Source organism: Phasianus colchicus, chromosome 7, assembly GCF_987193195.1.
Source record: "Phasianus colchicus chromosome 7, bPhaCol1.hap1.1, whole genome shotgun sequence".
NCBI classification, from domain to species: Eukaryota; Metazoa; Chordata; class Aves; order Galliformes; family Phasianidae; genus Phasianus; species Phasianus colchicus.
Genome location: NC_143442.1, coordinates 20,478,256 through 20,492,412, shown reverse-complemented (window position 1 = coordinate 20,492,412; position 14,157 = coordinate 20,478,256). Strand labels below are relative to the sequence as shown.

General features: G+C 44.8%; 1 protein-coding gene across 6 annotated transcripts in view; it reads left to right on the top strand.

The window, feature by feature from the left end:
- The window catches only part of WIPF1 (WAS/WASL interacting protein family member 1), a 47,880-nt gene extending 37,889 nt beyond the window's left edge, over positions 1-9,991 (top strand). For all 6 annotated transcript variants that reach the window (XM_031599445.2, XM_090144065.1, XM_031599444.2 and 3 more), the window contains 5 exons: positions 881-1,057; positions 2,275-3,042; positions 4,587-4,799; positions 5,704-5,817; positions 7,089-9,991. In XM_031599445.2, the coding sequence (XP_031455305.2) occupies positions 881-1,057; positions 2,275-3,042; positions 4,587-4,799; positions 5,704-5,817; positions 7,089-7,144 (1,328 nt within the window). In that variant the 3' untranslated portion in view covers positions 7,145-9,991. The remainder of the gene's footprint in view (positions 1-880; positions 1,058-2,274; positions 3,043-4,586; positions 4,800-5,703; positions 5,818-7,088) is intronic.
- Positions 9,992-14,157: the final 4,166 nt, after the last annotated feature.

Below are 14,157 nucleotides of genomic sequence, written 5' to 3'. Positions count from 1 at the left end.
CAGTCAATGAAACTTCTACCCACCCAAAGTTGTGGAAATCAAGAGGCCAAGAAATTAAGCAATTGGGTGTCAGCCGGGTAGCCTGTCATCGGGGAACTGATCTTCACAGATATTCCAACCTGTGGGCCTGCTTGTTTCACAGTGATGTTCTAAGTAGGGTTCTTCCCTGTATTTATCACTGAAAATGCTTTCGTTGTACTTCTAGTGCCTTGACACTGTCGCGGCACAAATGTTGAGGAGAGACACCAGCGATGGGAAATATTAGAGAAAAACAGGAGAGGAAATGAGGACTGATAAAATAGTTCCTTTATATTGGAATAAAATGGCAGCTAATGATAATCTCATTGCATTTCTGGGCATAGAGGAAAGTCATCAGAAATAAAATCTGTTCCATTCACCAGAAGTGCCCCCAAGGGGAAGAACACCTCTGTCTTCCTCTCTCATTCCTCATTTTCCTCATTTGATGTCCTTCACATGACATATGGAGAAATGGAGGTGAAGGATAAGAGAACAATGGTATGAAGAAATGGAAAGCAGCTACACAGATGTTAGCCAAGACAACATGATATTCTCAGAGGTTCCATCCATTTTTCAGTTCCAAATTCTCCAGAGTGACTGTTTCTCTGCTTTCCAGTCCAGCGCAGCCAAAAGGAAAGTGATGGCTTAATAGAACTGAGTAGCTATGCTTATTGCTCCACCTCTTCCATGGCATAATAGTGGTAGTGGTGGCTGTGACATCCAGCCTGAAAAAAGGCTTGCTTAAGTGTTTTGAAAGCTTGTCCTTTTCTCCCCACTTACAAGTGTTGCTGTAATGAAAGAAAATACTTTGTAGGATCAGCCTCACTTCTCTGCATAACATGGGGGACTTTTTTCCCAACAGAACCCAAAGGAAGCAGTGGAGGTGGCGGTGGCTTTGGAGGAGGTGGCGGTGGCAGCGGTGCGGGTTTTGGCGCTGGCAGCGGTGGCGGCGGCTTCAGTGGTGGTGGACCACCTGGCCTTGGAGGCCTTTTTCAAGCAGGAATGCCAAAGCTCAGATCTGCTGCGAGTCGAGATGCTGGTAAGAAGATCTTGCAATTTCAGTGCAAACAAGTAAACATCACATCACTTACATTAATTACAAACCGCAGCAATAAATTACCTGTTGGGATTGAGAACGTCTTCAGACATCTTAGTTTATCAAGAAATGAAATTTTCATCTTGAGTCTTGTTTTATTCTTAATAGTAGGATTTATGAAGGGGAAGTGAGACCCCACTTTCCACTCCTTCTCCCAATTATTAATGAAAACTAAAGATCTCGGCAGTGTTGAGTGGCTGCCTGCAAAGTAGAGGGAGGTCCTGCCTTAGCTGTGAGTGTGCAGGACCAGAAGGGAGCACAATAGATTCTGGATTATTTCTCCCTTCTGTACCAGGAAAAAAGATCAACTTTCCATTTGGAAAGTACATCTGCGTCAGCTCCTCAAGAGTGTGATTTACCACTTAGGGTAAATGAGGCATCCCAGCTGGCTGCTGCGTGTGCTGCAGTTGGAGGGCACAGTCTGTGTTGTTCTAGCTGGCTAAACAGCTGCCCAGAGCCCCGTGCCCCTTCAAACAAAGGAGATCTGCAACTCCTGAGTTTCCTAAAGCTAAGGATGTAGCATTTCACACAGGAGGACTGGACAACAGGGGTCATAAAATATTATGAATCCTGCATATTTTATGGACTAATGTAATTTTTCAGCCCATTTGTACAAAACAGTCTCTTGGAGCTGGTATTTTCTATTGTGTCATAGTCTATTTTGGGAACTTGTATTAATGCAAAAGTTCCTGGCACAACAGGACAGTGTTTCTTCAACTGCAAGGCTGGCTGCCTTCTTGCTGACAAATACACAAGTAGTTCACAAATACTAGAAAGGACTGCAAAGCCCTTTTGCTAGACAGCAGTTGTTAAGTTGTTAAATAGTTAAATTGTCAAAGCTGCAGCTCCTTTTGCTTTTGAGTTGCTGGTATGAAATACTAGTTCTTCACCAGTTCTCTTCTTCCCTCCTGACGTTACTGCTTGCTCCATGAGGGCTGTATACTTGCTGTCACTTGGGTCCCCCACAGGCCATTCCTCATGAGCTGGAAGGACCTAACTGCTGTGATGCAGATCCCAAATAGCACTGATTGCTGCCAGCTGTTCCTGCAGAGCATCCCCGAATACTTGGGCAGCTGTGTCCCAGCACAGTGTTGCTGTGTGAGGAAAGCCCTCTCCATGGTTGCTGATGCCTTCTCCCCGACTCTCTTCTTTCTGCCCAGATGCTGGGGCAGCCCGCCCACCCGCACTGCCGCCTGGAGCCCGTTCTGCAGCTGCCAAGACATTCTCAGCACCCAGCGGCCCGTCTCGCTTCCCAGGGCCACCACTGGGGCAGCGGAGCCCAGCTGCTGACCCACAAAGGAGCCGCCTGCCGCCACCTAGGCCCGATGTGGGTTCTAAGCCTGATGCCACACCGCCACCGGTGCCCAGCACACCCCGGCCCATTGCCTCCAATCTGCACAGCCGGGGTTCAACGCCAGTGCCTGTCCTCAACCGCCAGCCCAGCCTGGGGCCGACACCACCGCCGTTCCCAGGCAGCCGGGGCTCAGGGTCCGCTGGCTCCCTGCGGCAGCCCAACCCAGGCCCAGCAGCCCCCTACTCGGGCAGACCACCACTGCCACCCACACCTGGCCGCTCACCAGTGGACGAGAAGCCACCACCACCGCCCCCTCCCTCCGGGCACCGGCCACCTACCAGCCGAGACATGGCCCTGCCGCCACCACCGCCGCAGAACAACAAGCCTCCTGTGCCCGCTTCACCACGGCCACCCCTCGGTGTTCCTGCGCCCCCGCCACCCCCCAGCAGGCCGGGGCCACCTCCTGTGCCCCCCGGTCCCGCCAGCAGTGATGAAATGCCACGACTGCCCCAAAGAAACCTGTCCTTGGTGCCCCCTGCTGCGCCCAGCTCTGGCAGCGGCCGCTCCGGCCCTTTGCCACCACCGCCCAGCGAGAGGCCCCCTCCGCCCATCAGGGATCCCCCCAGCCGAGCAGGTAGGGGCTGGGGCACGGAGCTGTTGGGCACAAGGGATCCTGCAGTTGAAAAATAAGGGCTTGTGGGCACCGCCGTAGGAATGTTACTGTGCATTCCCGACTAACTCACGGATCGGGGCAGGTTTTGTGTAGTTGCTGTAACGAAGGGGCTGCCCACCAAATTCTGTACCAACAGGGACCTGTTTTACCCAGCTCCCGTGAAGTGACAACATTCACCTTCCTGAGTTAGCCAGTGTGAGTTAATGGTAGTGTTGTCATGAATGGAAAGGCTGGCCTCCTACGTGTTGGAAGGCACAAACACAGCAAAATACAAATTACTTTAATAGAAGGCCGATCTGGCAGTTGTTTAACAGGAGGCAGTTGCTACAGCGTGACTAACTGTCATTACCTGCTAGGCACAGATTCAAAATGAGACTGAAAATAGCGTTGTCTCCATCAGGTTATTTCATCACATGTTTTGTCCTCTGACAATCATTGTTTGTAACTTTTAAGAGTTGCTCCTCATGTGCCTGATGGCTTTCCTTGTGGAGCTGAAGGAGCTGGGACACAAAAAGGCCCCATAACACAAGGAAGCTGCACCTCAGTGCACTCACAGAGGCTGGCACATGGCTGCCTGGCTGCTGGAGTCGTCTCACATTTGTTGGGGGACACAGAGCAGTGCTGCAGAGTACTGCTGTGACTGTTCGGACACTGCAGGAACTTCTCCTGTGACAAGCTCTGCTTCCACAGGAGGTTCCTGTTTAGCTCTTTTCTGATGCAGATTTTAGTAAATGTACACTGCCTTTCTGCTGACTCAAGGAGCAGAAGGAAGCTAGAGATATAAATTATAAATGTAAATACTGTTCTGCAATGGTTTGAGGTAGATGATGGGTTTTAATAAGGTTTGGGGAGAGAAACTATTCTGGTTTTCCAGTATGTGTCTGTAACTAGATTTCATCAGAACAAGGAAGCATTTAGGAAAATGAACATAATTGTCAATTGCCCAACTGCACCAAGCAGAGGTGCTGAGACCTTTGGCCATGTGCAGCCCTCCACACCCTCTGCGTGGCCTCCTCCTGTCCAAGCTGTGGATTCCTCTCCTGTCCCAGTTTACTGCTGCTCAGGGAACGTCACTTTCCCAGCATGTATGGGCTGTGCATTCACGTTGCCATGCAGAGCTTTTCTGCTTCACTGTGAAGATACATGGGGAGTTGGTGGGGTACGGCCTGGATCCCCGGTCCACAACTGCTCATTGAGGCCAATGTGATTTAGAGTGGTTTGAAATTGGCTTCACGGGCCAGAACCTCTAAAGAGTTACTGCAGCTGAGGGAGGCAGGAATGTGGGTGCTGAGGTGTGTTTGTGTTTGGATATACCTGCTCCTCTGACATCTGCAGGCTGTGGGCTCCCCATCAAGCCCTGGGAGCAGGGAGGTGGGTCTGCTCTTCCCAGGGACCCTGGCCCATGCTCTGTTAGTGAGAGGCCATGGGACACGGACGGCAGTGTGCTACTATAGAACAATAGGCGGCAAACAGTGTTTTTGTGCTTGTCTCTATTCTTTCTTCAGGTCCCCTGCCACCACCACCTCCCATCAGCAGGAATGGAAGCACCTCAAGGGCTTTACCTGCTGCTCCCCAGCTGCCTTCCCGGGCTGGGCTGGAGAACCAGAGAGGTGGGCCCCGGCCACCGCTTCCTCCAGACCGGCCGGGAACAGGTGCACCACCACCACCACCACCACCTTCATCAGCACTCCGGAACGGCTTCCAGGACTCAGGTGATGGTAAGCTGTGCTCCCAGCTACTTGCCCTTATAGAGATTGAGTAGCTGCTTTTGGCATTAACATGGCAGAAAAGTGTGGGGTAGAGGATAGAACAGGACTGCAAAGTTGTCAATATAGGCTTAAAAATAACCCTTTGAAATATAGTCTGAAAAAGAAGAAAACAAAAAAAGAAAAAAGAAACACTTTTCCATACTTAACTTTGCTACAGTGCATGAAGAAGTCCTAAGGGGATTGTTCTGGCTGCAATGTGAATTCAAGCCATAGCTACACTAAGACTCCTTGTAAGTCAGAACAAGTTAGATGATGACTCAAAAACTGAAAGCTGAAAGACAGAGGAGGGAAGAGGTTGTCAGAACACTGCTGAAGATGTCAAGTTTCTCTTCTTGTTGGTGTTTATTGAAATGGTGAGATTCAAGATAGCTGAGTTTTAAAGATTCATTATGCTTTTCTTTTGAGTTGTCATTTACGAAGGATAGATGCATCTTTTGGCTAATTATGGATGGCTATGGAAGTTGATATTTCTGACATTTATGAGGTTAGGAAAAGCAAGCAAGCAAGAAAATTAAACTGTAACTCACACTTTAGAATCATCTTTGCACTTCAGATAAGGCAGATGGGTTTCAAATATATTTTTTTTCCCTAAGTGGTTTGCTGGTTCAGAACCTGTGGTGCCTTTACATTCTGGTTTCTAGTTGTAACCACTGGGAATAAGCATATTAAAACTGGGTCCTGGTAAATAACCTAGTAGGATGCTGGTTCAATATTCAGCTATCAAAGCATTTTGCAATAGAAAACATGTAAGAAATTCGATATTAGTATTGTTGATTTTTCTGAAGCTGTATCACACAACCAACCAGTAAAACGCATCTTGTTCTGTTTTGTTTTGTTGTTGTTGTTCTTTCAGATGAGTGGGAAAGCAGATTTTCTTTTCATCCTATATCTGATTTGCCACCTCCAGAGCCATATGTACCTGTGAATAGAAGTTATCCCAGTAAACTAGCAAGAAATGAAAACCGAGGTAAGTTTGTTCCACCTCTGGTGTTGAGATTTCAGCATATCTTCCATGAAACAGTGCAGTGAGGTTTCAAAACTTCTCCAACATCTTGTTTTCTCCTCTCCACCACACAGAAAATGCTAAATACAGGTTTGCAGGCACAAGCCCTTTTAAACTTGTACTACAGAGTGGGATGGGTGGAGTATTGTTTTGTTCCTAAGTTGTAACCTGTATTGTAAGATACCACTTTGTCCATAATATTCTGCTACAGACAGCCCGAGCTGCAAAATCCCAGTTTTGCCTTTTGATTTTTGTTTGTCTGGTTTTGTCCCTCTTACTCCTCTTGGAACTCTCTTCTAGGACTTCTTTCTCATTCCCCATCTAAATCTATGCATGACTCATTTATTTGTGTGCCAAAATCATCCTTGAGTTTTAGTTATTCTTCCTTGCTGGTACATTAAGCCCCTGCTATTTTTATTTTTTATTTTTTAAGACAAGTCATACTCTTCTCTCAACTTTCGGTTTGCTGAGGTCATTATATCAGGATGGATTACACTCTTCTTCCAAGCTAAATTCTCTTTCTCCGATCATTGATATTGCTGCTGTATACATTTCAGCTTGATTTCATCTTTTTTTATCAGTGTTACATGCTGTTCCAGTTGAGTCTCAGGCATTCCATTAGTTAGCACCATTTGGCCTGGTACACCCAAGGATTAATTCACTTCTTTCACAATAGGTCACAACAGTGCTCATAGTTATCCTGTAATCATCTGTACACTCACGTGTTTCTCTGTCTGTCCTGTTTCCAAATTATGAGGTTTTGGTGTGGAGCAGAAATTCCTGTTAGTCTCTGACCCTTCTCTCTGGCTCTTACCTTTCTTCCCATTCCTATTACTCCACAAAGAGTGTCAAAGAAGTCAGTTTTGACTGAAAATCTTCATTTTGGGAAATACATGAAGAGCTTTGAAACATTACTTCTAGAGCTTGCAGCTTTCATTGAAACATACACATGCTGCAAGTAGCACTGAGACCATATGTGTTTATATAGTAAGAGTGACTGACCTGCTTTGAAAAGGGAGCAAAGGACTGAAATGCTAGTAGTTCCTAGGCATTTGGAGATACTAGTAGTTACAAACTTAAGTTTACATTGTTTGAAGTTCTTGCATTGTTTAGTAAACTAACCAGAAACTAGAAAGATACTTTCTAAATGGTTAGACAAGGAAATGAGTAGATCTTCTGGCTTGGATGTGAACTTCCACTATAAAAAGTAATGGAAAACTTTCTTCTTTTTTCAGGAGGCTCTGGTCGAAAAGAAAGAGGTGTCCCCCCACTTCCCCCCATACCAAGGTGAAGTGGGTTCTGGCCCTTTTTTGGGCGCCATCTGTTTTACAAGGTTTCCTTCAAGTCAGCTCTCCTGTCCACATTGTTGGAAAGTTGTCTGTTTTGCTCTGTTTCCACTTTTGGCTTGTCAGCTGGAATAAACTTCAGTCTATTACAGAAGTAATAGACAAAGCTTATGAACTATAGTTGCTCAAAGCTATAAATTTTGTTTGCTTGTACTGCAGGCTGTCCTGAAAGACATTTTATGGACCACGCCCGACATACATGCATCATGCTTACCGGGTCCAGCCCTGTCCTCTTGAGAGTTCCACAGAGGTCTGGCTTTGAATTTAACGAGATCTGGAACAAAGCTGTTTCATTCATGTGGGGTACAGTGGCTGTATTATTTGATCTATCAAATACAATCTGTTTGCTGTTTATAAACCAACTGCCAGGGAATACTGTATAGCTGAGAATTCTCTGGAGCCTTCTTTGCTTGCCTGACCTGGTCCATCTGCTTCTGCGAGCCATACTCCTACTACATGGGAACCGAAAGCTTGTCTTAAATCTTTTCACCTCAGCTTAGTCAAGTAATTTTGTTTTATACGATAGATAGCACGTCCTGTCCTGAGGATGGAGTGTTTCTGGCCTTATTTTTATCTGCAGAGAATCTTCCAAAAAAGAGCACAAGTGAAGAATTCGGCAGCATAAAAATATCTTTTTTTACAACTTTTTTCCTTGTTTTGTAATAACATTACAGTTTTAATCACTTCGTGCTTTTCTACTTTGATGTGGACCATCTTACAGTCATCCATGTTCTGGATTATTGCAACACACTCTTCCTGAGATCACCTGCAAAGAATTCTTCGAAAGTAGTCTTAGTGGAAATGCAGCAGTTATTGTAATTTTTCTTTCTGTAAAACGTTTCTAACACCAGTGCTCCACAAACTGCTTTCCGTTTGTTTCTTTGGTACAATTAAATGATGGGTTTTTAATTTAAAAAATTTCCTGAGGCTCAGGTGACAGTCTCAGAGAGATTGTAGTTGACTCATGTAACAGCAGAGCAGCTAAGGTCAAAAATGTGCATAGGTGGAAGCTCTTTGATGTCGTGAAGGAGGTCTGGGTTAGTGTGTTCAAGTGGGAGCACGAGCTCCAAAATTTGCTATCTGCACTGGTTCAAGAGGATGGGAAGATTTGGCCTTCTGAGTTTACCATGAAGCCTGTTCTTTCAACCTCCATTGAAGGGAGCCTCAGCAGAGAGCCGCGAGACTTACGCTAATAGAAGAAAGAGAAAAGTATTCTGACGTTGTGACAATCGGTTTGTATGTTTAATGGCTTTTGAATTTTGTGTTTGAGAAAAGAGTTCATTGAATGAGTGTGTTTTGTAAAAGAATCCAAATGCATGTAAAATGCCTTTGAAAATTCGAGGAAGGTTTTAATTCTGAATTTTTGAATATTGCCAAATAATAGTTAATTGGACTTCTGAAGTTTAACCCTGAAAAATTTCTCCTCTGTCTCCTCAACAGCATTTCTACAGCATGCTTCTTGGGACCCCTACAAAGCCTATACCAGCAGCCATGTTTCACTGGGTAAAAAAAAAATAAAATAGGTCATGTTAGTTAAGAAAGTGTTTCTCTAGTGTGAGAGATGTGAACCTAAGCTGAGGCTAGAATGAAGTTAGCCCTAGAAAATCCAGGGAGTGTATCTGAAGAGAGCTTAAACCCCACTGCAATGTTTGCGTGTGGGGCTTTTTGCCTGTCAGTGGGCTTGGAGGGGCAGACTGCCTCTGTCCTACCGCTGGGTCAGTCACCATGAGGAGCACAAGGCAATGTAACTTCTTGGCCTTTTTGGTATTTGTTTACAGAATCTTGTTAGCTGTGATAGCATTTGATTATATACAGGTTTTTACATTTTTGTATCTAATGACATATTTTCAGTTACTATCTACGGTCTTGAACCTGCAATTGAGTGCGCAGGCGCAGGGATGTATCTACATCAAGTTGCAGGGTCGTGGCTGTAAGAGTTTCTTAAAGAAATATTAATGGGACCTCCATGTGACAGGTGCACCTTGAGATCAAGCCTAGCTCAGTACTGAATTTCTATGTATTTTATGGATGTCACTTAAACGTGTCCACTATGCACAGTGCCTGTCTCTTTGGCTTACTGTTATGTGAATAGAAGTCCAAATAAGATTTTTAGGATAATAACTTAAAGGATAAATTATTGTATTCATGTTATTAAACTGAAGCACTTACAACTTTGAGTAGCAACATTCTGAATTTAAGAATACAATATTTTTGATACATTGACCTGCCAAATCTTTAATATCCAAACAGCTATGCAGCCAAAAAAACTAGAAAAAATAAAATCCAAGAGCTGTACTGTGTCTTGTAACTTACCTGCTTCCAGTATGACTGTTTTACTTCAAGTAAAATGCTGCAGATTGTTCTGCCACCCCTCTGCATCATTCAGAATATCCCGTATTTGATCTTTTTGGTAAGGTTCGCTGACCAGAAAGTCTGGACCTTAACCAGTGACTTGGCAAGTCAGCTTCAGTCTCACTTAAAATGGCTGCATAGAAGGCCCTCAGTCAACAAGCTGAGGAACCCAAGCTGCCTGTTGGTCTCAGCACTTCCTTGTACTGTAGAAACCTCCTCAGAACGGCTGTTTGGAATATATGTAAAGTACCTTAAAAATGCAGAAAGAGGTATTTTTTCACTAGCAACAACTTGACTATTTATATCTTTTACGATAAAATTCCCTAGTATAATCCAGAACAATGCAGCATTTTATCTTCCATATATCGCTTCACGTATCAGTAGCTTTTTACAGTATGAGCAGTATTAAGGTATTTATTTCACTATGAAGTCTTAAAAAGGATACAGAACAGGTTGATACAGTGGTGCCTTATGACTTTTTTAGTCAACTTTTCTGTTTCACAAGACAAATGAAGTCGTTGTTCTTGCACGTCCCAACATAAATAGTGCTGATAGCAGCATTGCACAGTGCTGCGCCGAGTCCTGCTGCTGTTGTGTGCTCAGTCTGCTAACTTGAGTGAGCTGAATGTGAGGAGAGGTGTGGGTCAGCTTCCAGGTGAGACATGGTGGCACTGGTGCCATTGCTGGCATTGCTCTGGAAACCTCCCCTTCTCCAGACAGCCCAGCTGCCTTCAGCATGTTTGCACAGTGTTAAAGGACTAAGCTGGGTTCACTGCTTGCATCTGACAGTTACTGATTTTGTTTTAATGCCATTGTCTTAGTAACATTCACACCTCAAAGCTTTTTTATGTCGGCACCAAGATTTGCATTGCATGACAATGGCCATGAATGTTCACCTTTGTTTAATTTGACAAAGTAAATAAAATGAGAATAACTTTTGTAGTAATTTCTGCTCAGTATTTCTGTAAGGAAACACAAGCTGTCTGCTCTGACTTTGTGCAGCAGCTGCAGGGAGAAAAGCTCCCAGTGATTTGTGTTCAGAGTTGTTGAAGGAAGCTCAGCTTGTGGTGCAGGAAGCATGTATTTCTGTAAATGAACCACTTCTTGAATAAGGTTGCAAGGTTCTCATTGAGAAGCCACCATTTCCCAGCACCAAGAGAGTCATAAAAAATGTTCTTTTCTGCAAGACTGAGCTATTAGAGAAGTTGCTTCGGTTGCCATTTTAAAAGGATGGCAGCAGTTTGTCCTCGCAGCGCTGACTGCTTACATGTCATTTGTATAAGTAAGTCTCTGCTGGAGAACAGAGCTGCTGTTGTGGTTCACATAGTTTGCAAGACAACTTCTTCTGTGCTGAAATATGAAAGTAGGAAGGGTGCATTTACTGTTGGATGCAAAAAGTGGAGCTGGATGATCAAAGTGGGGTTGTTTCAAGCAGAATGTTGGCTGCCAGGAGAGGGGAGCTGGGGAGGAGAAGTGCACCCATGGAGGATAAGCCAGTTGGCTGGATATGGGCACTCATATGAAAGCACAGAGCCAGGTGTAAGCTGTGTGAGTGTGAGGTTGTGAACGCTGTCTGTCAGTGCACTCAGCCTGTCACTGCGGTACTTTGAGTCTGTACAGTACGTCTTGGATGAACTTCAACCTTTCAGATTGTACTCACCAGAAAAAAAGGGAGAATCTCTTACTGGAGGTGCTCAGTAACACACACACAGTGGCTCGTGGAAAGCTCTGTACGTCCCTAAGGGAACGCAGGGTTGCTCAGCCTGCCTGGTGGCACTGCTACCAGTTATGAACAGGGTGCTGGCAGTGCGGGGAGTGCTGAGGGAAACCGGGAGGGCTGCATGTCCTGGGCAAGGGAGAGGCATGTTGGCATGCTGATGTTTTTGTAATTTGCGATACAGGTTCTTTAGCATAAACTCGTACGTGATAAGGCACTCTAAGTTTGGACTCAAAGTCACACAGAACTTTAAAAGAGAAACATAACTTCCAATGCAGGCTGAGCAGAAAGTAACATGTTTTTTTCAGGCGCTTACAGTTGGAATTTATATAAAATATTAATCGAGTTCTGTGAAATTTTCCTGCTTAACATTTATCTTGTATGTGATTTTTTTTTTCTCCTTGTTTTTCTATCCTATGCGAAATAAATTTTACTTTTATTTACTCGCTGGTGCGGCCTGTTGCATTGAGAACGTGATGTGAGCCTGGATGGCTGTGCGGCAGCAGCGCAGCTCCTCACCTGCCTGCACCTCACCTTGGAGCTTTGGGCTTCCACGTGGGAAAGGTTGGGTGTTTGCAAGGAAAGTTTAGTTTGGCATAAAGAATATTAGATAAGAAGTGTGGCCAGTGATGCTGTGCTTGTACGTAGACCTTGCTTTAGTCATCCTTTGGTGAGCGAAATCTCTGGTGGTGGTTCTTAGCTTTGTGAGCCTAATGCTTGCCATGAGGAGATTATATGGAAAATGTAGCACTTGGTGTTAACCACAGTTCTGCTATCTCCACTCTCTTGCCAAGAGGCTTCCAGAGTATATCACATACTTACAAACAGATGAAACCTTTCTTTTGATTTTAGAGCCCTGTTCTTGGTTTTGGAGTTAATCTTTTCAGGAGATTTGAATGAGGTTCAACCCAGGAAGACTCTTTGGTAGAAGTCCAAAGAAGGCTCCAATTCAAGCCACGGTTCTGGTGTCTCCTTCAAAATTAGAAAGATCATTTAAAACCCTGATCTAAAAAGCTCCATGTAGAAACTCATTGACCTCGTCAGGCATAGCTGTAGGTTCGTTCTTATGCAGCTGTGGATCCTTTGGCAGCCATGAGGACTACTTGTTGGTGATCCAATTTACAGACTGGCTGGGACAGAGGTTTCTGTGTTTTCCAGAGGCCACAGACAGCCATGGCTCATCTGTATTCAAAGGCCCACTGGTGCCTTTGTATGGGTAGCAGGTATGTGGGTAGCAGGATAATGAAGGGGGTGAAGGCTGTGGGCACAAGGGCTGCGGAGGAGCTGGTTCTGCAGGCTGAGCTTGGCTGCAGCAGTCCTGAACCAGGACCCAGAGGTATGAACCCAAGGGTCAGCTAGCAGGACCAACTCTTCTGGTTTCAGTCAAAGGAAACATGCCTCCTTCTGGGTTTTGCTTGACTTTGGGAAGAAGGAACTGAACTGAGCCATAACCGCAAATTTAACTCAAAAAAGAATACTGTTGCTTTTAAAAGAAAACAAAAACAAACAAAACAAAAACCAGTATACTTTGTAATGCTTGTAAATGTTCTCCAGTTGCAGGAAGGATCCAGCACTGGCTCAGCAGCTCCCATAGCTATCCTGCCCTGTTACAGGCTGGCTGCGTTGTGCATTGCTATTAGCAAATTGGTCCTGGCCAATCCATTATCAGTTTAGGTGCTAAATGTTGTTCTATACATGCCTACGCAACAATTATGTATTTTTTAGGTTAGCTAATGAAACAGAACCCTTCAGGATTGGATTTTCTCTGTCTGATAGCCATTATAACAAGTGATTCCTAACAGCTGCTTCAGCTATGGTACAGTTCTCTGAAAAACAACCAAATGTGATGTGAGCTTCATACCAAGATGTTTCATTTTCAGTTGCACTCTTAGAGTGCCTATAAATGTTATTTCATACATAATGAAACTGCGTTTTACACTTTTAAGTGAGCTTATCCTTCAGCTTGTCAGGACACTGTAACCCTCCGGAGAAGTTCTGCTTGCTCTGCCAAGCTGAGAGGGGCTGGTGCATACACACTCTTGCCAGCTTTAAAGCCAAAGAAGTTATTTTGTTATAAACCAAGCTGTTTCTCCCCATGGGCGTTATATGCTGTCTGCAAACAGCTGTGCCTGTGCTCCACTCCCTCTTGCAGAGATGTCACAAGAAACATTTTGTGGAGCAGATAGGGGCCTCGGAAACCTTTTCTGTAACTTGTTGCTTATTATTCCTTTGTGGTATCTGTGCAGCTCATTCTGTGAGCTTCTCAACACATACATAAAGATCTTAAACTTTGATGAAGCATAAAAGCAATAGAATAGCACTTTGTCTCCAGACTCCAGTAGATTTTGCAGTGATACAAATAATTTCTGTTACTGATGTGGATCAGTGAAAGCCTTTCAGCACAGAGATTGTACCCACCAACTCATGTACAGATATAAAAGACACCTTGGGGCAGTGTGTGCTGTAGGAGGATGGAGAAGTTTGTTGGTGCTTAACTCTGTGAGGTGCTCCTTGTCTTTCTGTAACCACTGAAAGAAATCAGTAACACTGCACTTTATCTCAGGAGGTGTTTATTGGTATTCCCCTCCCATCATCTGCCTGGTGTTCAGGGAGCCCTCTAGCACAACCTTCCTTGGTCCAGTCAGCAGCAGCCCGGCTGTGTTGGTGCACTCTCCCTCTCCAGCAGCCCTATGCTGTGCAACCCTTTCATGACTTCCCCCAATGGAGGCCAAACGTTTCTCGTCTGCCTTACAGCCCCACAGGCCATGAGGCAGCAGCTTGACTGGATAGGAAATGTGACAGCTGTGTGAATCCTTCAGCTCTGACAGAGCATGAGTTCCTTCCTATTGGATGGAGAAATCGATCTGAATTTTTCAAATTTAAAAAAAA